This window comes from Zalophus californianus, chromosome X (genome assembly GCF_009762305.2).
Source record: "Zalophus californianus isolate mZalCal1 chromosome X, mZalCal1.pri.v2, whole genome shotgun sequence".
Classification (NCBI taxonomy): Eukaryota; Metazoa; Chordata; class Mammalia; order Carnivora; family Otariidae; genus Zalophus; species Zalophus californianus.
In genome coordinates, this window is record NC_045612.1 from 27,477,578 (window position 1) to 27,501,648 (window position 24,071).

General features: G+C 42.0%; 1 protein-coding gene across 6 annotated transcripts in view; it reads right to left on the reverse strand.

The window, feature by feature from the left end:
* Positions 1-24,071, reverse strand: part of GRIA3 (glutamate ionotropic receptor AMPA type subunit 3) — a 279,988-nt gene that overhangs the window by 48,565 nt on the left and 207,352 nt on the right. For all 6 annotated transcript variants that reach the window (XR_003522558.2, XM_027607886.2, XM_027607887.2 and 3 more), the window contains one exon: positions 8,916-9,114. Coding sequence is in view for 5 of the 6 variants with exons in the window: in XM_027607886.2 (XP_027463687.1) it covers positions 8,916-9,114 (199 nt within the window). In the remaining variant the exon portion in view is untranslated. The remainder of the gene's footprint in view (positions 1-8,915; positions 9,115-24,071) is intronic.

Sequence of the window (24,071 nt, forward strand, 5' to 3'; positions counted from 1 at the left end):
GTCCTTTTCTCCAGAAACCTTTTCTGATTAATTCATCTGACTCCCCTATTGTTTATATATTGGACTCAGGGGTCTGGATGGCATCTCCTATTCATTCCCAGAATGTCTAGGACAGGGTTCTTTACCCAGTGGGTTGGAAAATCAATGCTACTGAATGATGCTAGAAATAGTCTGTGGGTACCTGTGTGGCTTAGTCGGTTAAGTGTCCGCCTTCGGCTCAGGTCATGATCCTGGCATCTTGGGATGGAGCCAGGTGTTGGGCTCCCTGCTGAGTGGTGAGCCTGCTTCTCCCTCTCTCTCTGCCCTTCCTCCTTCCCCCTGCTCATGCGCACGTGCGCTCTCTCTCAAATATATAAATAAATTAAAAAAATCTTAAAAAAGAAATAGTCTGTAACCCAGACCAGAGACTCAAAGAAGATAAAATTGAGAGTCAAATAAATCAGGCTGTGAACACAAGAATTTTTACAAAACTGAGAAGTAAGATTCAGTTCCAGAATTCAGGTTTCTTTAGGCATAGCAGCTAACCACCTTCAACCACCTTCAGGAACCTCTTCATTAGGGCACCAGGGGGTGTGCACATAGGAGATCAGTTTTGGGAATAATGTACAGACAGATGCCCACAATCAGAACTGGAAAGAAATGCAATAGATCATCACTATCTAAGTCCCTCCATCAGACAGGTAACATTCTCAACCATTTAGAACAGAAAGAAGGTGGGTTTCATTCTACCACCCATCACCTGCATTCTGGTGCAATCTTGCTGGGGCATCAGAATTGCAGCACAAACACAGAAAGAGAAAGCATGTTCCCTCAAAGTTTTGTTACAAGCAGGAATTGGTAGCTAAAATATCCGGGACCCTCCATATACATACGTGATATAGACAGGACTTTAGGGTTTTTTTTTAAGTTTTTTTTTAAAGATTTTATTTATTTATTTGAGAGACAGAATGAGAGATAGAAAGCACGAGAGGGAAGAGGGTCAGAGGGAGAAGCAGACTCCCCGCTGAGCAGGAAGCCCAATGTGGGACTCGATCCCGGGACTCCAGGATCATGACCTGGAGGTAGGCATGACCAAAGGCAGTCGCTTAACCAACTGAGCCACCCAGGCACCCTAGGTTTTTTTCAACACTTACATACATACACATACCTCCCCCTCAGTTGCAGTCCTGTATCAAGATGAAACTTTGTGATACTAGCTAAAGTTCTGCCCTAGCAGCCTCTTCCTATTGGGAGAGAGGCATTTATAGCCTAAGAGAAGAGTGGGATTGTTTGAGCAGCAATGGGAAGAAAACAGAACAGAAAATGTCCTCATCTTTTGTATCAAAATAGACCTTAAAAGTTAAAACAGAGAAACAAAGAATTGTCATACAATCCAGCAATTCCACTCCTAGGTATATACCGAAAGGATCTGAAAACAGGGATTCAAAGAGCTCTTTGTACACCAGTGTTCACTGCAGCATTATTACTTGGATAGGGTTAATCCTCAAAAAAATATTCAAGTCCAGAAGCCCCTGTGTTTCATGCCTTTACTGTGTCTTACTGCTTTCTTCTTAGAAGATGGATTTATGGTAGAAGTGACTAACTCCATTTTGCAAAAACATAACTACTATACCCCTGGTGCCTAACTTGATATGATAGACCCTCAATATTTATTTGCTCTCTGATTAAAAATGTAGAAGATGTTGAAGACTGGAATGAATATGACCACAGGACATCACCTAGTAGTTTTTTTTTTGGGAAAAAAATCATGTCAAGCTTTTGTTTGTGTGAGTTGCCTTTTCCTTTCAAAATTAGAGTGCAGGGGTGCCTGGGTGGCTCAGTCGTTGGGCGTCTGCCTTCAGCTCAGGTCATGATCCCAGGGTCCTGGGATCGAGTCCCGCATTGGGCTCCCTGCTCAGCGGGAAGCCTGCTTCTCCCTCGCCCACTCCCCCTGCTTGTGTTCCTTCTCTCACTGTGTGTCTCTCTCTCTGTGAAATAATAGGTAAAATCTTAAAACAAACAAACCAAAAAACCAAAAGTAGAGTGCAACCAACCATTCTAGTTGACCGAATATTTTTGTTAGCTGCGTTTCAGGAAGTTGAACTTTTACTTGATCCTGATGGTCAAGCTTTTAGACATCTGCATGGTGATGAAGGAGAATTTAATAATTAACCTGTGCCAGCTTGCCAGGTGAACTCAAGGAATGTCTAATTGAACAGATGGGCCCAATTCCTCCAACTAGAAGCGCTGAGGGGATTTGATTTTGTCAGCTAAGGAAAGAAAGTGAGATCTGAGGTGAATTACTCTAGGGAAGAGAGTTTCAGAGTTCTCCCCAAGATCTGGGGATCCTGTGTGGTATTAATTACCCTGGCGTTGTCCGAGAGAGTTGGCAGCCTCAAAGAAAATGAAGACTCCCTTAGGCTTTCTGGGCTGTGAAATGCTCTCATAAGCAAGTAGGTTACCTGCGAGGACTAACAGAGAAATGCTAATGAAATCCATATGGTTGGTTACTTTGGGCAGATGGCCGGCATGCCCCCTTGGAAGCACCTGAAGGTTCTAGGTGGTCTTCAAGGGCAGCTGTGAGTCGTTCATGGCGAAGCGGTTGAATCTGCAGGCCACAAAGGAATGGCTGAAAATGGACTAAGAGATGAGGTCAGGAGTAGTATTTTATAACAGGGGTAGGGATGGGATCAGGAGGATGGGGGAGGGGGAGGATATAAATGAACTTTCTCTCTCCTCCCAAAGCCAGGCAGAAACCCACCTCTCTTCCACTGAGCCAGCAAAGATTATTTTATTTTCTCTTATTTTCTTCTTGGGAAATACCCCTCCCTCATGTCTCCACAGAGCCTTGTTGGGAGTCTTTATGCTTTAATTGTTCTAGAGTTGGGCCCTTCCTCTGAAGTCTCCTGGGATTTGGGGCGCCTGGGTGGCTTAGTCGGTGGAGCATTGGACTCTTGATTTCAGCTCAGGTCATGCATGATCTCAGGGTTGTGAGATTGAACCCTACATCCAGTTCTGCACTCAGCTTGGAGTCTGCTTGGCCCTCTCCCTCTGCTCCTCCTCCTGCTCTCTCTCTCTCTCTCAAATAAATAAGTAAAATCTTTTAAAAAAAAAGTCTCCTGGGACTTATAGAACCCTTCATACTTTTAGAGATCTTTCTGTGATATTATCCTCTTACCCTATAAGGAAGGTAGAGCAGAGAACATTCCCCTTGATAGATGAGGAAACTGAGACCAAATACTTCTTACCCAAAGAAAAACGAGAAAGTCATCAGTGGATGTAGAACTAGAAATCATTTTCATCCTCTCTCTTTTTCTTTCCAGTTTTATCCAGCCGCAACATAACCCTTGGCATATCAGAAACTATAATCAGCTGTGAATAATGGCGGTTTGCTATGTTTGTGGCATTCACTCTAGTTTTATGGATGTCTTCCTTTTCTATGCCATCTTGTCTTGGATCCTTTTGAGGTTATCAGAGCATGGGAAAATGTCACTTAAAAGTGTGTATAGGTTTTCTTTTCTAATTGATCCATCAAGGGATATAAAAACAAAGATCAACTAGGAGATAATACAGACGCCTTAGCATGTGCTGCACCAGAGGCTTGATTCATGCATAACACTCCCTGTTTCTGTGAACACTCAAGCCAGAAAGGCAGTGAGATGGGGTGGACAGAGGACCCAATCTGGACTCAGAGTTCGAGCTCTTCCCCATGGAGCTGAGTGACATTTGGCAAGCCACAAAGCCATTTTGCCCCATGTGTTTCCTCCACGAGGTAGGGGGCAATCATACCTGTTCTGCTTGCATTGCAGGATTGTCAAGGGCATCGAATGTGGTAATGTATGTGAATATGTGTTGCAAATTGACAGCCTGCTAGATTGTGAGCTTCCAGAGGGTAGAGGCCATTTCTGTTTTATTCATTACCTACCTGACTTTTGTGTTGGGGTTGTGAAGAATCATTAACCCTACTGTTATTCACCATGGGGTGTACCCACAGATTGGCAGGTGTGGGGAAGGAGCAACATAAAACTAAACACTGTCAGCTGCCCTGGAGGTGTGATCATCTAGTTTCCTGACATGCCTATATTTCAGGCCAGTCTGTCCCCTGAAATAACCTCCAAATATGGTGGAAAACCCTGTCGAGGTGTTTTCATGTGATCTGGCCAAAGACAGGCAGAAATTTAATTTTGTGTACGGAGATGGAATCTCAGTGCTTAGCCTGGAACTTGGTACATGGAGTGTGCTCAAAAAAAGAGTTATTATTGAAGGAGTGAAGAATACATAGTAGAATCTAGGGCATTATTATTAGCCTGTCTTCATTGCTACATTGTCTCCTTTCTCTTGGAGACAGATATTAGGTGTGTTGTCAGTTGTGGGCAGTTGTCACGTCAACCAACCTCCACTCCCTTGGAAGGTGTCCTCTCCACCCAGGTCAAGACTTGCATGCAAGGAAGACCTACAGAACCACAGATCCCTGGGTGCTGAGGGCTGGGAAAAGCCAACAGCTGTCTGGGTGTACCTTTCCCTCTTCCAGAGGCCTATGTGGTCAGGCCTCAGCATCCTCATCTTGTGCTTGTGCCTGCCTCTACCTCCAGTCTTGACCTCTGAGGTCTAGGAGTCTTGTCATGTACGACATAGGAAAATAAGACTGTTTTTGATAAGGTGACATCCAAATAGCCGTGTCACAATTAAAAGACAAATTTTTGTTTTGAAAAACTGTCAAGTGGTATGTACCACAGATGTCTCTGACCTGCCATCCCTCGATGTCAACTCATCTCTGGTTGTTGCTATTATGTGTTCCCTAGTGTGTGGTTTGTCTGTGTCCTCAAACATTTGGTCTCATCATATGTGTCTTCAAACCAATTAAAACTGGTTGCAGTTGTCCAAGTATATTGTCTTCCAAAATTGCAAATTCATCATAGTACTTGGTGAGAAACTTTTTAACAAAAAGATTTTATATTTTGACATGTTTCCTAAGGCTAGGGGTTGGGTTGTGGGGTTAGGGAGGTCTGTTATGTGCATAGCTCAGTTGTAACAAAGCATAAAGATTCACGGTTAGTTTTCTTGACCATGTCAAAAGGTCAGCATACTCAGCAGAGGTGCATCTGTGGGGAGACTTTTCCCCTTTCCCCATATACTTCAAAAGCCCTATAATAGGTAACTGAGAAATGTTGACATGTGGACTCCAACTGAAAATTCATGTGTGTGTGTGTGTGTGTGTGTGTGTGTGTGTGTGTGTGAGGCGGCGGGGGGTGGAGAGAGAGAGATTCTGAATGTGTAAGCAGGATCTAAATACTATTATTAGGGACTACTTTTCAAATCAGTTTGGAGGGCTCTTCATTTACAGCCTGAATTAAAAAAAAAATTAAATGACCAATGACAATTAGTCAAAGAGTCCTGTGTTCAAACAAAACAATTTCCGTAAGTAATTCAGTTGTGCTACATGGGGCATACAACGTCTACAGGTCAGAAGATGGTGGTCTCCAGATGAAGTTCAATTCCTCTGTCCTGCCCAGGGCCCTAGAGCAACTCACTCTCCTTCCACTCCTTCCTTTTATGTTTAATTTCTTAAAGGGGTTCAAATTCATATTAAACATTTCATTAAAAAAAAAAACCCTTTAATCCCCTGAACTACCTTTAGTGGGGATTCAACCAAGTCTCTGGAAAAGAAATCAAGCATCATAGTCATCTCATTATATTGCTAGGGGTCTGAAGGCAGAAAGAATGTTGGAATTGCTTTTTCTCCCAGTGCTACTTTTTTAACATGAGTCTGTATCAGGTTAAATTTCCAAAACCTAGTGGAGAATGATCATTTCGGCACAGCTTTCAAACTCATAGTGGCATTTCTCTGGGCAATGACAATAAAACTGTCACCTGGTTTTTTAGCATGGGTACCTCCACTGTGGTTGGGACATTTCGTTTTGGAGCTGCTGTCTAAGGAAATCAGTTTGCAAGTCAAGAGAGCTGACAGTAATATTTCAGAAGTCTCTTCCAGCTGCATGCATTTTGCTCAGTCACCCCCCCCCACCTTTCCTGATGGAACAGGCCTCTCTGTGCCCGTGACTTTACAGGACGGTCAGATAACAGCTAAGGATAGCTGGAAAATGAGAAAAACAAAGGAATCATTTTAAAATACCATCATTTTAATGGCAGCCTTATCCAGGACAAGTAAAAATGTCTGCAAGGCAATTAGAAAGGAATTGTATTTTATTTATTTCTCTCTCTTAGTGGAAGAACTAGAGGGCTGGCCCCAGGCTGTTTTATGGTATTACCATTTGGTCCCTGAGGTTTTAGTATGCAGGAGAATGGGAAGAAATGAGCTCACGTTATGTTTGTAAATGTTGCATGTGATCTCGTTTTATTCTCTAAAGTTCAGAAGGCATGCCATCGGAGAGCCTCACTTTTTTCTTAACATGGTGGAGTAACTATTCTTAAAACTGCCTTGAGATCATTGGGGGGTAGAGGAGGGTGGTGACAAGCTAGTTCAGTGAAGTCCCTGAGTGAGAGATGATGTGTTCTGGCTGGCTGTCTTCTCTGATCGATGTGGTTCAAGGAGGGTGGAGTGGAGAACATGGAGAGGACAGATGGCTTCAGTTGGCACCCCCTCCAATTATATGAATACCAACCTTACCCTTTGTTAGGTCTACGTGACATTTTCAATACAAGCAGGCTAAAAAAGTTGGTTTTTCTAGATTGCTCAGTTTCACTCTTAGATCATCAACCTTTGTGTGCTGCCTGAAAGAACTTCCCCACAGAATCCTAATGCTGTCACCAGCGACCATTTGGGGAAAAAGAAAAGTGGTGCATGAGAATTAGAAAATGATTTGCATTTTCTTATACCTAGAAATATCCAGCTCCCTCTCTAATCAGATTTTCATAACAACTCCATTTCCATACGAGTTACTCATTGGCTGTAAAGGTCACTAGGAATTGATGAGCATTAGAAACCGCAAACCAATTAGAATGTGGCAATAGCTATGTTCAGAATTGGATGTTGATTAAAATTGGCTCTGGTAATACGATACTTTTTAATGAAACCATCATTGAATGGATTAGCAGACACTTTCCTGGTTTTTGAGAAAGACACAAAATGTGTGGGCGGGGGTGGGGTCTGGGTATGGGAACAATGACTATTTTGGTCACGCTTTCCAGCCTTAATGCTAATCAATCTTCCCAGAGAGGGTCCTTTGCTGGCAGTATGGATGAATGGCCTTTGAAAGCTTAATGGGAATTGATGCCATCTATCGATTACCATTTAAAGTACACCTTCCTAATTTCGAATCGTTTTTGAAGGCAAAATGCTTTCCAATGGAACACGTATCTCTTATCAGAGGGTCCAAGTCTGGTGTCTTGATAGCCTAAGTGATCAATTACCTCATACAGCAACTTGATGCCGATTGGGATGCTGTTGAAGGTTGATACCAAACCAGTTTGCCATGGAGCTGATTATGTGCTGACTACTCAGCAGATGGAAATCCCTGGCTTGCTGCCCTGAAACATGTGAATGATTTCATGCAGGCAGGGGATTATTCTGAGATAAGTTTCTGGGACTGCCATAGTGGTGAGGGTCAAGGCCAGCATAGTTCCAGAAGGTCTTCATTGATGGTTCCAATACTGGGCCCCTCTCCCTGGTTGGGGATTTTGATGTGCTTGGTAAACAGTGGTAGAAGTGAGAAAGGGATATCCAGAGCCATTGAGAATTCTTGAAAGGGTCCCAGAACTAATGTTTTCTTTTTTAGGGAATGAAAACGGTTTTTAGCTAATTGCTATAATTTTAAGAAAGCTACTCCTGGTTTCCCAGGAAGCAATTGGACAAATCTCATGATAATACATGCAGAAATCTATTTCTTACTGATTTCTTGAAATAAGCTGGTTTTGAACCAACATCTATTTACCCTGGACTTTGAGGAAAGGTCAGTAATTAGACCTGTCATCCAATAACTTGATTATTGGCTGGAGATACTAAATGTTTCCCTTTTACCTACTACATAAGTGGATTCTGGATCATTGCTATAAGCAGTTTTACTGGCGACAATGGCCGGCAGTGGTAATGTATAGAATGGGCTCGTTTTCTAATCACCGTACTTTCCTGCTTGGGGCAACTGAATCAACATTTGAGTTCTTAAACACTCCACCGGTGGCCTTTCTTATAGTTCAGTTGGTATAGAACAAAGATCTTGATAGTTTATGTAAAAGTGGCTTGTCCATCCTATTTTCTTTCTATAATTTTCTGCTTCGATCTCCTTTCATCTTTCCTCTTGGCAGTGTTTATGCAGCTTTACTAACTTCTGCTCGTGAACACCTTGCTGTTTCCCCACTAAAATCTGGCCGATGTTGTGGTGGTGGGCGTGGAATAAGTGTACTCAAGAAATTTAAACAATTACCAGCCTCCCTGAAAATTGAATTATCAACATGGATATGAATCCTTGAAACAAACGTAAAACATTACAATAGGAAACCATTGTCTAAAATAGAACATGCAATTTGATAGTCTGTCACTCCTCAGAGTCTTAGGCAGAGCCATGTACCTACCTTCTGTGAACTGCTGAGACATAATAAAATCATGCTTTCATAAATCTAGAAAGGACAACGCATATTATTTAGTTCAGTCCCCTCATTTCTCAAGCAAGGCGATGAAGGCTGACAGAAGTGAAATGACTTGCCCAAGGACAAACAATCCCTTTGTGGCAGGGGTGGGATTCAAACCTGGGAGTTTGAGCCTCGCTCTCTTGATATGCCCCTTGTAATGCTGCACACAAGTCTTAGTTGTCAACAACAACGAATTGGGTCACTAACCAAGCCGTGCTGTATTTAAGACGCTCTGCTTTGATAACATCCCCACACTTTCCCCACCCTCCTTTAAAAGCCCTGTGAATTTGCCTTTGTGAGAAGACGATAAAATAAAAAGCAGCTGGCCCAATTCATGGCAGAGCACTTACTCGGAAAAATTCTTTCGTCGAACCAGAGTCCAGGGTCCCATATGCAATTTCCGTCTGCTTAGCTAAGTCTTCGGCACTCTCTATGGGAGAGACCATTCTCTCCACAGTCAGAAAAGCAGCGAGATTGGCAGTATAGGACGAAATGATGATCAGGGTGAAGAACCACCAAACCCCTCCGACAATGCGCCCGGACAGCGATCTGCAGAAAAACAAAGACCAATCCAGACCCAGAGGGGCCGGATTTCAGTTTAAAAAAATCCTTATCTTTATTTCTGGAAAGAGAAGTGGTTTCAAGATAGTTGACGTAGATGATGTCAGGGAATTAAAACACCAAACCAAAGTAACACCTTCCCAACATCCCATGTCATGATGACAGATGATGATGGTACATGCATAATGCTCTTTGGGCATTTATGGCTTGCAAAGCAGGATTTTTTTTTAAATCCTAGGAAGAATATCTTTTTACCAGCTCCTGCTTACATGTAAGAACTGTACTTATCAGATTCTCTTCCCGTGTGAGCTCTCCCACCTCCTTTAAGGCCAGGCGTTCTCAGCCTGCACGGTAGGATCACCCGGGATCTTCATTAAAAAAAAAAAAAAAAAAAAAATCTCACGCTCAGGCCTACCCAACACCAGTTAAATCAGAGCCTGGGAAGTGGGACCCAGACATACATTTTTTAAAGCTCACCAGGTGATTACGGGGTATAGCCACGGCTGAGAACCACTGAGGTAAGCTGATGTCATGGGAGAAACACAGAGTCAAAAAGCCTCATGTATTTGAAGAGAAATGGGTCGGTGGAGGGGTACTCTTCACTCTGAGTTTAGTAAATTTAATAAAGACTTTGCCATTTTGTGGGGTTGGTCACCTGTGAGGCAAGGAGCCGTGAGATAATATTTATTAGGATCTTAATAGAAATGGCTAGTGGGGCTCAGGAGCTTAACTCCAGGGATCAAAACTCTCCCCTTTTACAAACTAAGCCTTAGCACACAGGACAGGCCTCAAGCGAAGTAGGGAACTACCTGTATAATAGAATTTGCCAGGCACTAAAAGGTTTGTTTCCACCCCTACCTCCCCCCACCCCCAGTAACCAAACAAAACCATCCTCACCAGCCTGCCATAGAAATTCTTCCGATTGGAATCACCCTCTGCATTTTCTTTAGAAGACTTGGTCAAAAGGTTAACCAATAACTTCAATAGGACCTATTATCATGTGATCTTGGATGAGCCAATCCAATTAGCAGAGAATGGGACAGAAGATGGGTAAATTGTCACAGGGGAACATTTGGTTCTTAAAGGTAGCCACGCCTTTGGCACTCCGTGGGGTGTTTGTGAACAGGCAGACTCGGATATATCTGAGTGCTCAGGAAGTTGAGCTTTGGACGCATCCCTGGTGATTGCAGTGGTCTGCAGACCAAGCTGAGGAATATTGTTCTCCTACCTCAGTGATTCTCGACTCCGCCTGCACATCAATATCATCTGGGAAGCTTGAGATGCAAGAAAACAAAGTACGACGACACGCACAAAAATGCCTGGGCTCCACCCCAGACCAACTGAATCAGGCCCTCCGCGGCGGGGGTTAGGCCGAAGCAGTAGCATAAGTATAAAGCGCTGGTGCAGCCGGGATTGGGAGCGACGGTCCTGAACCGTGAACGCTACCCAGGGAGAGCGTCTGTGGGGAGTCAGGGGCCAGGGAGGGCCCCGGATGCTCAGGGATGGGATGCGGCTCGGCTCGTTCGGAGGCAGCTTCGTCTCCTTCACAGTGTTGCTGAAGGCTGGCTCTGGCTGCAGAAATGAAAATCTGGTCCCTAGGTTTTATAAAACATCGCCACATTCTCTCTAGGCTAGTTCTCTCCGTGGCAGAGCTCCATTCTGATTAGGCTCTGCTCTCCCATGCCCAGAAAAGCTCTCAGGAAAAGAACCCGCTCTGTCATGAAGGGAAGAATCGGCGCAGGAGCCTGGCACATCCCCAGGCTCTGTGGGAAAGAGGGCAGTTCTGGGCTGAAAGCCGGCAAATCAAGCTCGTCTTTGTTTGTACTGGCATTTGACCACTTTGAAGCAAATTTAAATTCCCGTGTCCCAAGATAAACTTTTATTAGCTTCTGGAAAATTCAGTTGCTTTTGACTTTACATTCTGGTCAAATAGTTTTGGCAGGTGTTTTGATAAATGTTGTTCTTTATTGATGAACTAAAACAAAGCTACTTGATTTTTTGAAGTCTGTCATTCCTATTGGTTCCTGGATGCTTAAAACCACCCTTCCTTCTTTATTTTTGAACACAATCACTTTTTGCCTTTCAGATGTGAAAATCTGCTTTGCAACGGACTTCTCTAAGGATTATATTCTCTCAGTATCCCCTCTGGGAACATGTCCCTCTTAATCAGAAGAGGTAAAAACATTGGGATGAGGCACAAAGAATGTGTCCAAATGCTAAATGTTTACAGGATATTTCAGTTAGGAATTTGGACCTTTATAGTCTTTCTTCATTGTTGCCATATATATTTAATTTATCATCGACTGATCTGACTCTGGCAATAATTTTACCAGATAAAAGTTAATGTTTCAAAGTAGCATCTGTAGTAATACGGTTATAAAAATGATAACAATAATAGCTAACCCTTACTGAGCCCTTCCAGACTGTTCTGATTGCTTTGGGTTCACATGGATCAACTCTTTCAATCCTTCCTCTCTATGGTTAGGTACTATTTTTACAGATTAGAAAACAGAGGCATTTTGGGGAGAAGGAAAGATGGCGGAGAAGTAGGGGTCCCCGGAATTGAGCTGGGTATCTACCAGACCACTCTGAGCACCCACGAAACCAGCCTGAGATGTAAGAAGATCTGGATCCCTACAAACAATATCACAGGCGGTTGGTTTCAAGGTACGAAGCAGGGAGCCGTGATTCCGCGGGCAGATATCGGAGGACAAACGGCAGCGGGAGGTTGCCAGGCCGTGGGGATCCTACACTGTTGGTGAGCGACAGCCTTGCGCGCTGGGGACGGGGCACAGACTTGCAGGCCGGTAGCGGAGGGGAAAGGACTTTAGGGCAGCCTCCGGGGCGGAAACCCGCAGCGGCAGGGTCGTGCGTGCGATCTGGGAGCGGCTGGCGGTTTTAGAAGCACAAAGGGCAGAGACGTGCCCCGACCTGGAGGCAGGACTGGAGGCACTGTGGAGAGGCGCACAACCCAGGGCACTGCAGTTTATAGCAGCACGGACAGAAACGGAGATGGTGTGGCCTGGAGAGCTCACTGAAGAACAGACTGTGGTCTCTCTGCTCTGAGGCAGAGGGTTGGAGACGGTCTCTTCTGCTCTGACTCACGGAAGAGACGCAGAAAGCCACCAGGAAAAGCCGCCAGAGAACAAAAGCCCCCAAAACTGATTCCCGGTGAGCCCATCCCCCGCCACAGGGGGGCAGGGCAACTCCGCCCAAACAGGGTTGCCTGAGTAACAGCGCGGCAGGCCCCTCTCCCAGAAGAGAGGCTGGGAAAACAAGAGGCCAGCAACCCCATGGTCCCAAGAAAACAGGTGCATCTTGCTTGGGTTCTGGTCAATAATTTGGACTCTATACATTCCCTCAAACACCCATCAACAGAATGACTAGGAGGAGGAGCCCCCAAAATAGAAGAGACTCAGAGATTATGACTTATGCTGCAGATTTACAAATGCATGCAGATATAACCAAGATATCGGAGATGGAATTCAGGCTAGCAAATGTGAAGACAATAGCTAGAATGGAGAAATCAATTAATGGCAAAATAGAGTCTCTAAGGGCAGAAATGAAAGCTGAATTGGCAGAACTAAAAAATGCTATCAATGAGATCCAATCCAATCTAGATAATCTAACAGCTAGGGTAAGTGAGGCAGAAGAAAAAATAAGCGACCTGGAAGACAATATAATAGATAAAAAGGGAAAAGAGGAGGCCAGGGAAAAACCACTCAGAATCCATGAAAATAGAATCAGAGAAATAAGTGACACCATGAAGCGTTCCAAAGTCAGAATAATTGGAATCCCGGAGGGAGTGGAGAGAGAGAGAGAGAGAGGACTAGAGGATGTATTTGAGCAAATTGTAGCTTAGAACTTCCCCAATCTGGGGAATGAAACAAACATTCACGTCCTAGAGGCAGAGAGGACCCCTCCCAAGATCAAAGAAAACAGGCCAACACCCCGGCATGTAATAGTAAAACTTGCAAATCTTAGAACCAAGGAAACCATCTTAAGGGCAGTTAGGGGGAAGAAATTCCTTATGTACAGAGGGAGGAACATCAGAATAACGTCAGACCTATCCACAGAGACCTGGCAAGCCAGAAAGGCCTGGCAGGACATATTCAGGGTACTAAATGAGAAGAACATGCAGCCAAGAATACTTTATCTGGCAAGGCTGTCATTTAGAATGGATGGAGAGATGCAGAGCTTCCAAGACCGGCAGAAACTGAAAGAATATGTGACCACTGAGCCGGCCCTGCAAGATATATTAAGGGGGGTTCTATAAAAGGAGAAAGACCCCAAGAGTGATATAGAACAGAAACTTACAGGGACAATCTATAAAAACAACGTCTTCACAGGCAACATGATGACAATTAATTCATATCTTTCAATAATCACTCTCAACGTGAATGGCCTAAATGCTCCCATAAAATGGCACAGGGTTGCAGATTGGATAAAAAGACAGGACCCATCCATATGCTGCCTACAAGAGACTCATTCTGAACCTAAAGATACATCCAGACTGAAAGTGAAGGGATGGAGATTCATCTTCCATGCCAGCAGACCTCAAAAGAAAGCTGGGGTAGCAATTCTTATATCAGACAAATTAGATTTTAAACTAAAGTCTGTAATTAGAGACAGAGAAGGACACTATATCATTCTCAAAGGGTCTATCCAACAAGAAGATCTAACAGTTGTAAATATCTATGCCCCCAACATGGGAGCAGCCACCTACATAAGCCAACTGTTAACCAAAATAAAGAGTCCTATTGATTACAATACGTTAATTGTAGGAGACCTCAATACTCCACTCTCGGCAATGGACAGATCATCTAAGCAGAAAATCAACAAGGAAACAAGAGCTTTGAATGATACACTGGACCAGTTGGACCTCATAGATATATACAGAACATCCCACCCTAAAACAACAGAATACTCATTCTTCTCAAGCACACATGGAACTTTCTCCAGAATAGACCACATACTGGGTCACAAATCAGGTCTCAACTGATACCAAAAGATTGAGATTATTCCCTGCATATTCTCAGACCAAAATGCTTTAAAACTGGAACTCAATCACAAGAAAAAATTTGGCAGAAATTCAAACACTTGGAAGCTAAAGACCACTCTGCTCAAGAATGTTTGGGTCAACCAGGAAATCAAAGAAGAACTTAAACAATTCATGGAAATCGATGAGAACGAAAACACATCGGTCCAAAACCTATGGGATACCGCAAAGGTGGTCCTAAAGGGGAAATACCTAGCCATCCAAGCCTCACTCAAAAAAATAAAAAAATCCCGAATTCACCAACTAACTCTACACCTTAAAGAACTAGAGAAAAAGCAAAAAACGATGACTAAGCCACGCATTAGAAGAGAAATAATTAAAATTAGAGCAGAAATCAATGAATTAGAAACCAGAAACACAGTAGATCAGATCAACGAAACTAGAAGTTGGTTCTTTGAAAGAATTAATAAGATCGATAAACCACTGGCCAGACTTATCCAAAAGAAAAGAGAAAGGACCCAAGTTAATAAAATTATGAATGAAAGGGGAGAGATCACGACTAACACCAAGGAAATAAAACATTTATTAGAAATTATTACCAACAACTATATGCCAATAAACTGAGCAATCTGGATGAAGTGGAGGCCTTCTTGGAAACCTATAAGCTGCCAAGACTGAAATAGGAAGAAATTGACAACATGAATAGGCCAAGAACCAGTAACGAGACTGAAGCAGTGATCAAAAACCTCCCAAAAAACAAGAGTCCAGGGCCTAATGGATTCCCTGGGGAATTCTACCAAACATTCAAAGAAGAAATAATAGCTATTCTACTGAAGCTGGTTCAAAAAATAGAAACAGAAGGAAAACTTCCAAACTCATTCTATGAGGCCAGCATTACCTTAATCCCCAAACCAGGCAAAGACCCCATCAAAAAGGAGAATTTCAGGCCAATATCCCTGATGAATATGGATTCCAAAATCCTCAACAAAATCCTAGCTAACAGGATCCAACAATACATTAAAAGGATCATCCACCACGACCAAGTGGGATTTATCCCCGGGATGCAAGGGTGGTTCAACATTCGCAAATCAATCAATGTGATAGAACACATTAATAAGAGGAGGCAGAAGAACCATATGGTCCTCTCAATTGATGCAGAAAAATCATTTGACAAAATACAGCATCCTTTCCTGATTAAAACTCTTCAGAGTATAGGGATAGAGGGAACATTCCTCAAGTTCATAAAATCCATCTATGAAAAACCCACAGCGAATATCACCCTCAATGGGGAAAAGCTGAAAGCCTTTCCCTTAAGATCAGGAATACATCAAGGATGCCCACTCTCGCCACTATTGTTCAACACAGTACTAGAAGTCCTAGCAACAGCAATCAGACAACAAAAAGAAATAAAACGTATTCAGAATGGCAAAAAAGAAGTCAAACTCTCTCTTTTCGCAGACGACATAATACTTTACGTGGAAAACCCAAAAGACTCCACCCCCAAATTACTAGAACTCATACAGCAATTCAGTAATGTGGCAGGATACAAAAATCAATGCACAGAAATCAGTTGCTTTCTTATACACTAACAACACAACTGCAGAAAGAGAAATTAGAGAAATGATTCCATTTACAATAGCACCAAAAACCATAAGATACCTCGGAATAAACCCAACCAAAGAGGTAAAGGATCTATACTCTAGGAACTACAGAACACTCATGAAAGAAATTGAAGAAGACACAGAAAGATGGAAAAACATTCCATGTTCATGGATCAGAAGAATAAACATTGTTAAAATGTCTATGCTACCCAGAGCAATCTAAAACTTCAATACCATCCCGATCAAAATTCCAATGACAGTTTTCGAAGTGCTAGAACAAACAATCCTAAAATTTGTATGGAATCAGAAAAGACCCCGAATCGCCAAGGAAATGTTGAAAAAGAAAAAAAAAGCTGGGGGCATCACATTGCCCGATTTCAAGCTATATTACAAAGCTGTGATCACCAAGACAGCATGGTACTGGCACGAAAACAGACATATAGACCAATGGAACAGAATAGAGAACTCAGATATAGACCCTCAACTCTATGGTCAAATAATCTTCAACAAAGCAGGAAAAAACATGTAATGGAAAAAAGACAGTCTCTTCAATCAATGGTGCTGGGAAAATTGGACAGCCACATGCAGAAGAATGAAACTCGACCATTCTCTAACACCATTCACAAAGATAAACTCAAAGTGGATGAAAGACCTCAATGGGAGACAGGAATCCATCAAAATCCTAGAGGAGAACATAGGCAGTAACCTCTTTGACATCGCCCACAGCAACTTCTTTCAAGATACATCTCCGAAAGCTAGTGAAACAAAAGCAAGAATGAACTTTTGGGACTTCATCAAGATAAAAAGCTTCTGCACAGCAAAGGAAACGGTCAACAAAACAAAGAGGCAAACCACAGAATGGGAGAAGATATTTGCAAATGACACTACAGATAAAGGTCTGGTATCCAAGATCTATAAAGAACTTCTCAAACTCAACACCCAAAAAACAAATAATCAAGTCAAAAAGTGGGCAGAAGATATGAAAAGACACTTCTCTGAAGAAGACATACAAATGGCTAACAGACACATGAAAAAATGTCATCATCATTAGCCATCAGGGAAATTCAAATCAAAACCACAAATCAAAACCTTACACCAGTTAGAATGGCAAAAATTGACAAGACAAGAAACAACAAATGTTGGAGAGGTTGTGGAGAAAGGGGAACCCTCTTACACTGTTGGTGGGAATGCAAGTTGGTACAGCCACTTTGGAAAACAATGTGGAGGTTCCTCAAAAATTTAAAAATAGAGCTACCCTATGACCCAGCAATTGCACTACTGGGTATTTACCCCAAAGACACAGATGTAGTGAAAAGAAGGGCGATATGCACCCCAGTGTTCATAGCAGGAATGTCCACAATAGCCAAACTGTGGAAAGAGCCGAGGTGCCATTCCACAGATGAATGGATGAAGAAGATGTGGTCCATATATACAATGGAATATTACTCAGCCATCAGAAAGGATGAATACCCAACTTTTACATCCACATGGATGGGACTGGAGGAGATTATGCTAAGTGAAATAAGTCCAGCAGAGAAAGACAATTATCATATGGTTTCACTTATTTGTGGAACATCAGGAATAGCATGGAGGACATAAGGAGAAGGAAGGGAAAATGAAGGGGGGGAATCGGAGGGAGAGATGAACCATGAGAGACTATGGACTCTGAGAAACAATCTGAGGGTTTTAGAGGGGAGGGGGGTGGGGGGACTGGTCAGCCCGGTGATGGGTATTAAGGAGGGCATGTACTTCATGGAGCAGTGAGCGTTATATGCAAACAATGGATTGTGGATCACTACATCAAAAACTAATGATGTATTGTATGGTGACTAACATAACATAATAAAATAAAAAAAAAGAGAACAGAGGCGTTTTACAGATAAAGAAACTGAGGCATGGAGAGGAGAAATAGGAAAGAAATACCCACATTTTGGTGCTACAGAACAGTCATAGTTTGTCTAAGAAAATCCAGAATGGTGTATACATTACAGAAGATGCAATTTTCTGACAATAACTGAGAATTATAGTTGTAGGAAAAGCAAACATATTTGGATAATTATTGTTTATTATCTGTTGTTCATTTGGAATGGAACTGGGAAAGCTCTCCTTATTTGGAATGATGGGGTTTTCCTGAGACCAAGGGGAGAACTGATTTTGGAGTATTTCCAGAATCATGGTTTGGTATGGAAAGGGGTGTATTAAGCTGCTGCGAATACCAATGGTAGTTTATGCATTGTCTACTTGAAATGGGGAGAAAAATACAGTAATTTATGGAAATTGCACTTGTGCCGTTCTATCAAGGCTAATGGACTGCGTCTGTGTGATCTAAAATCAATCCTGCCCATGCTAATCTGGTTATCTGGCCACCATAATCGGTGACCCAGATAATCATGTGGTTGATCTGTAGGACTTAGCTGAGATTGGCTGTTGACATGACTGAAAATAAACCTAAATGCAAAATGGTCATTTTTGTGGCCTCTTGTGTACATGGCTATTGGCTCGGGCAACTACATGGTTAATATGATGATATTCCTATGTGCATGGAGAATTTTGGTGGATATTCACATAGAAATGGTATAATAGTATCCACAAGCCTCAGCAGAGATGGAAAAGGAGCTTCCTTGGAATCCGTGTGAAATGCACAAGCTAGCATTCAACAATCTCCCCTCAAGGCAGCAGTAGCTTTGACAAGAGTCTTGGTGGAATTTCTACCGCTTTCTTTCCTTTATGGCATGAACGCCTAAATCCTTTCACTGAGAAAAGGTACAGTGGAACTCACAGGGAAGAAGCTCTGTAAGAATTTTTACATTTCCCTTTTCTCATTAATGAAACTATAGCCATTTAATAACCCACATTTCACACAGAGGCTATATAAAAAGTGACTGATGGGTCAGCCCCATGACATTTTTAAAAGGATCTATTAAAACAAGACAAGACTTTATAGTTGAGTTAAAAAGACCTGTCATTTTCCAGTTTCTTCCCCTCCATTAATGCAGCTTCAAAATGTTTAACATTCATTTCAAATAGTTTTGTTGCACAAGACAGATTTTGAGTTTGGCATAATGAAATGGCTATAAAATGCTGCACATTTAGTATTTATAAAAATGCATTATAAGGAGCATATCGTACCTTTTGAAGAAATGTAAGAGGAAGTGAATGAAAGTAGATTAGCAACAAGAGAAAAACGACATAAAAACACCGCAAAATAATATACAACGCTCTTGTTATCTGTAATCATATGGAAGTAGAGTTTCCGAGTTAATAATAAAATGTATTTTATGACCTCGGGAATAATAATAGAAGTGAGCTATGTGCTATAACCTTAAGCCTGTAAGTAAATTTTGAAATCTGCACTTTACTAGCTTTGCAAGATCAAGAGCTGAAACTGTGACCACTTCTCCTGTGCACAAACTCTTCATCACACTCTCTCCCCCCATTCTTTCTTCCAAAGTGTGTGTCTTTTTTTTTTTAAGATTTTATTTATTTATTCATGAAAGACAGAGAGAGAGAGAGGTAGAAGGAGAAGCAGGCTCCTAAGGAGCAGGGAGCCCGATGTGGGACTCGATCCCAGGACCCTGGGATCATGACCTGAGCCGAAGGCAGATGCTTAACCATCTGAGCCACCCAGGCGCCCCAAAGCGTGTGTCTTTTCTACACTCTATTCAATGCCGATTCTATGATAGATTTTTTTTAAAAATGTGCAGAATCAATCTTTGGCTCGTATAGTATTTTCTGATGGTAGTAAGAAACCTCCTGAAGACTGAGAACTACGGCTTTCAGCCAGAAAAGTCATAAAATGGTGGCAATAAAAATTCTATTACATCATTAATTGATCCCCACATCACTACTACTTTGAAGAGAGTTTGCAGTAGGATGAGACTCTGGTCAGACATCAGCAAAGCTGAAAGGCTATTGCTTAAAATGGAGCTCCCAAATCCTGTCGTGTTGGTCCCATTCATTTCATACCCTTCGTGTCTTTTATTATTTGGCTTGTATTTTCCGTTTGACAAAAGGATCTGTATGTCAACTAACCTGGATAGATGCCCTGCCTGCTCCTCTCAAGTCTCTGATATCTTGCAGAATTAGAGAAGAGTAATGCCTTTGGAACAACATGCACACAGTAATCAGATTCAAGTTAGCGTGTCCCCTCCAGTTTCTCGGCTAGAATTCCCCCAATCCTCCCATTTTCAACTTAGCCCTCAGATGGCCCTGCAGCTTCGAAGAGAGTCAGCAGGGGGAGCATTTGTCTGGAAGGACTCGGACTTTGGACTGCTCAGCAAGGTTCTATCCAAGTTTCACAAAGGAAATAAATGACAGATTTAAAAAATTGTAACGTTCTGTCAATATCAGTAAATCATTATAGAATATACAATCAAAACATTTGCACGAGGTGTAATCCTTAAGGAGGGTACTGTATGAATTCAAGGAGGCAAGTTGTTGGTTATTTCTCATCAAGAATCAGCTATGTGGCACTCCCTACAATTTCAACTGTATTCCCAAGGAGTTTTAGGGACTAACATGCAAGTGAAATATTAACTATTAGTATTTGTGAAATTAGGGTGGTGAAGAGCAGCCAGTTTAATAAGGAGGATGGCTACCCTTTACCGAGAACTTACTGTACGCATGCCAGGTACTATACTTTACACTTTACGGATGAGGAACTGAGGCTTAGCCAGATTTAGCAACGTGCCCCGAGTTACACAACTCCTAAGCAGATTGCGAATCCAGTGAGACTAAATCCCGCACCCACGTACTTAACCCCTACGCGCTACCTCCATCTGGCTATACCCACTGCAGATCTCCCCATCCCCCTCCGGTGCAAGAGGGTTGAGTGGAATCTCCTCATACTTTCTTCTCCCGACTGCCCCAAACAAATCAGTTTGTATATGGATATAACCTCAGCTGATCACCTTGATTAGCCTCTCTAAAGGCAATTCAGCCTCTAGCTGAATTGTTCACTCCGAACAATTGGAGTAGTTGAAAATATCAAACCTAATATTGACACGGGCTCTTTAAGCTTCTAAGCCCCTGTCAATACCTTTATTTGATGGAAATACAATGACGCTCGGTGCGCCTCATGCTGTCTCACTGCTGATTTCCCACCCTTTTACTCTGAGTGGATACACACCCGGCAGCATTTTAAGCGCTCACTGCCTAAAACTTTCTTTAACAACCCGGGCGATGGCAGAGTTTCATCGGAGGTCGGGAGACCGGAGAATAGTCCTGGGCACGCACATGAGGAAAGAATGGAACAAGCAAATGCACTTTCGGGTCGGGAGTGGGAGGCAGTGTGTGGTAGTGGGAACAGTTATACTGCCCGCTCTTAAAACCCCTTGACCCTGACCTCCACCACAGTATCTCTCCGCATAGGGTTTTGTCTCTGTTGTGAAAAAAGCAGCATGAAGTGGACCGGTGTAGGGTGTGGAGTTGGAGTTAGGTTTGAATACTGGTTCTGCCATTAGCTGTGTGACTGGGCCAATTATTTACCCCAAGCGCCACCTTCTTCAACTTAAAACCGAGCACATGGTGGCAGTGTTTGGAGGATTAAAATCCACAGGATAATGCAGGAAAAGTGCCCAGACGCAGTGGGAGCTCAGCGAAGGCTGTTTCCCCTCTGCCCTCAGGACACAGAAGCAGTTGGGTTGATTTATCTGACGTCTCCTCCTGCTCTGATAGTTGATATAGTTCTACTTTAAAATGTGGTCTCTTATAATTCCTTGAATTGCTTCAATTTTGGGAAAAGTCAGAGTGTACAATGCATGTTCACATGCGGCGCTTTCTGGAGAGTCTGACTTCTAAGTGTGGCCATTAAACAAAAATAAAGTATAACACTGGCATTTGCCGTCAAGGCAACCATGAATCTTAGAGCGCAATTCTGTCACTATCAGGAATTTCGAAATCTGTTAGTAGAAAAGCACATTTCAGTGGAATTACTGTTATACAATTGAGCACAAATATATAACCAATAGAGCTCTCAAGACAAGGAGAAATAAGTATGCTACAATGTATAAAATTTTATCAAGAGGCTTAAAGATATAATTTCCTTTGAAGGACACAAAAGACAATATCGAAAGAGGGATCATCCATTTGGTAGAAAATATACAGAGTAATAACTTATTACTCAAAAGCACAAAAAGGAGAATATTTGTTACTCTAGACCGGTCTTATTCCATAGCCTGTGGGTCCCACTGCTGGGTTGAGTTGCAACCAGCATTTAAAACAGCATGGCACGCTGTAAGGGTAATGTTTGGTGATGCTTGTGATACACACACACACACACACACACACACACACACACCCCGACTCATGACGGAAAATGTATTTCATACTAAGGGACATGGTCAAAAAGTTTGAAAGCCATTGCTCTATATGACAGTATCTAGTGCAGTGTAATGATAAATGTATCCTGGGAAACAAAAAAGGATTTGTAGCTTAAATTCTTCTACAAAAAAAAGAAAAAATCTATCCAGCTTGTCATTTTCAGGTCATCATCTTTAAGTTAGTACTTAATGAAGCAATATGCATAAATACTTCTAAAAACAGATAGCTTTTGAAGAGTCCTGTTTGAGTATACAGAGTAGTATGTAGCACTCCGGTGGGGATATCACAAGTTTAGTTTTGAAAATTCCCTTACAGAAACCAATAAAATCTCTAGCCTTAATGACTCTTTAGCATTGCCTCAACACAGATTACCAGCCATGTTAAAAATCACTCAATTAAGGATTGTTCAGAACCCTAGCCTCCAAGTGAACGTTTTAAAAAAAATAAAAGAAGAAACTAGCAAAATAAATGAACTCCCAGATGGTATCACAAAATGACACACATTATAAGCACAAAAGGAACAGGGAGTGAAATCATTTAGAGTATCTGACCAAGCAGATTGAGAGTGGCAAAAGGTATGACCCTGACAAAAGAGGCTTGCCCCATACACGTTACATTAGAAATTTGAAGATGGTTACCCATGAGTTATGCTGCAAATCTTCATTTGAAATGTTTTGTGCTCCAGGTGGATAATCTTAAAATGAAGTATGCTGTAAAACCATAGTAGGTGACCTTCTGAGTCCTTATATTCTAAATGAAAATCCCCATATGTTTGTATAATGGACTCTAGTCAGTATTTGGATTAATGTTCAATTTTGCCCAAACTACAACTTTTTATTTCAGAAAAATAAATAATAATATAATTTAAAAATAAATAAATAATGCCCTCCCCCCGCCGCCCCACCGATTTTAAAGCTACCACATTTGCTTACAATATTTTATGATTACGAATTCAACACTGTTTTTGTTTAGGTGAATACCACTAAACTAAGTGGGTGAGGTCCAGGACATTCACATTCAGTATTTTCAATAGCTTCGCTGAGATAAAATTTGCATCTCATCAAATTCACCAATGTAAGTGTACAATGAATGAGTTTAGTCAACTTAAGAGTTGTGCAGCCATCGCCACAATCCAGTTTTGGAACATTTCCCTCACCCTGAAAAGTTCCTTCATGCTCATTTGTGCTTAATCCCGACAGGGCCAGGACGAGAGTGAGACCAGTGAGGCATTTACCCCATGCACAAAATTTAGAGGGGTACCAAAATCTCACTAATCAAGATAAATAACATTTCAGTGCAATATTTTTAAGAAAATCAAGATTAATGAAAAAAACCCATGATGAACAAATATCAAAATTTTAAATGAAGACTGAATTTGCCCCTTATGCTTGCTGTACTCAGCCCTGCCTGCCTCAGCCTAATCCTCACCCTTCTTAGCTTCACTCTGCTCCCTCTAAGTCCCTAGAGACTTTCTGTCTCTATGGATTTGCCTATCCTGGACAAACGGAACAATGCAATAAGGGACATTCAATAAATAGAATTAAATAAATGGAATCCTATACTATGTGGCCTTTTGTGTCTGGCTTCTTTCATGTAGCATCATGTTTTCAAAGTTCATCCATGTTGTAGCATATCAGTAGCTTGTTCTTTTTAATTGCCAAATAGTATTCCATTGGATGGATATGCCACATTGTGTTCATCCATTCACTTGTTGATGGACATGTGGGTTGTTTCCACTTTTTGGTTTTTATAAAGCTCCTATGAACATTTATAAGTCTTTGTGTGGATATAGGTTTTCTTTTCAGTAAATAAGTAGAATTGCCGTGTCATATTTTAAGTGTGTGTCTAACTATAAGAGTCTGCGGAACTGTCTTCCTATTTGGCGGTAGCATTTTGCATTCACCCTACTAATGGATGAGAGCTATAGTCATTCTGCATCCTCGCCACCACTTTTTTATTATAGCTGTTCTAGAGGATATATTGAGGTATCTCACTGTGATTTTAATTTGCTTTTCCCCAATGAC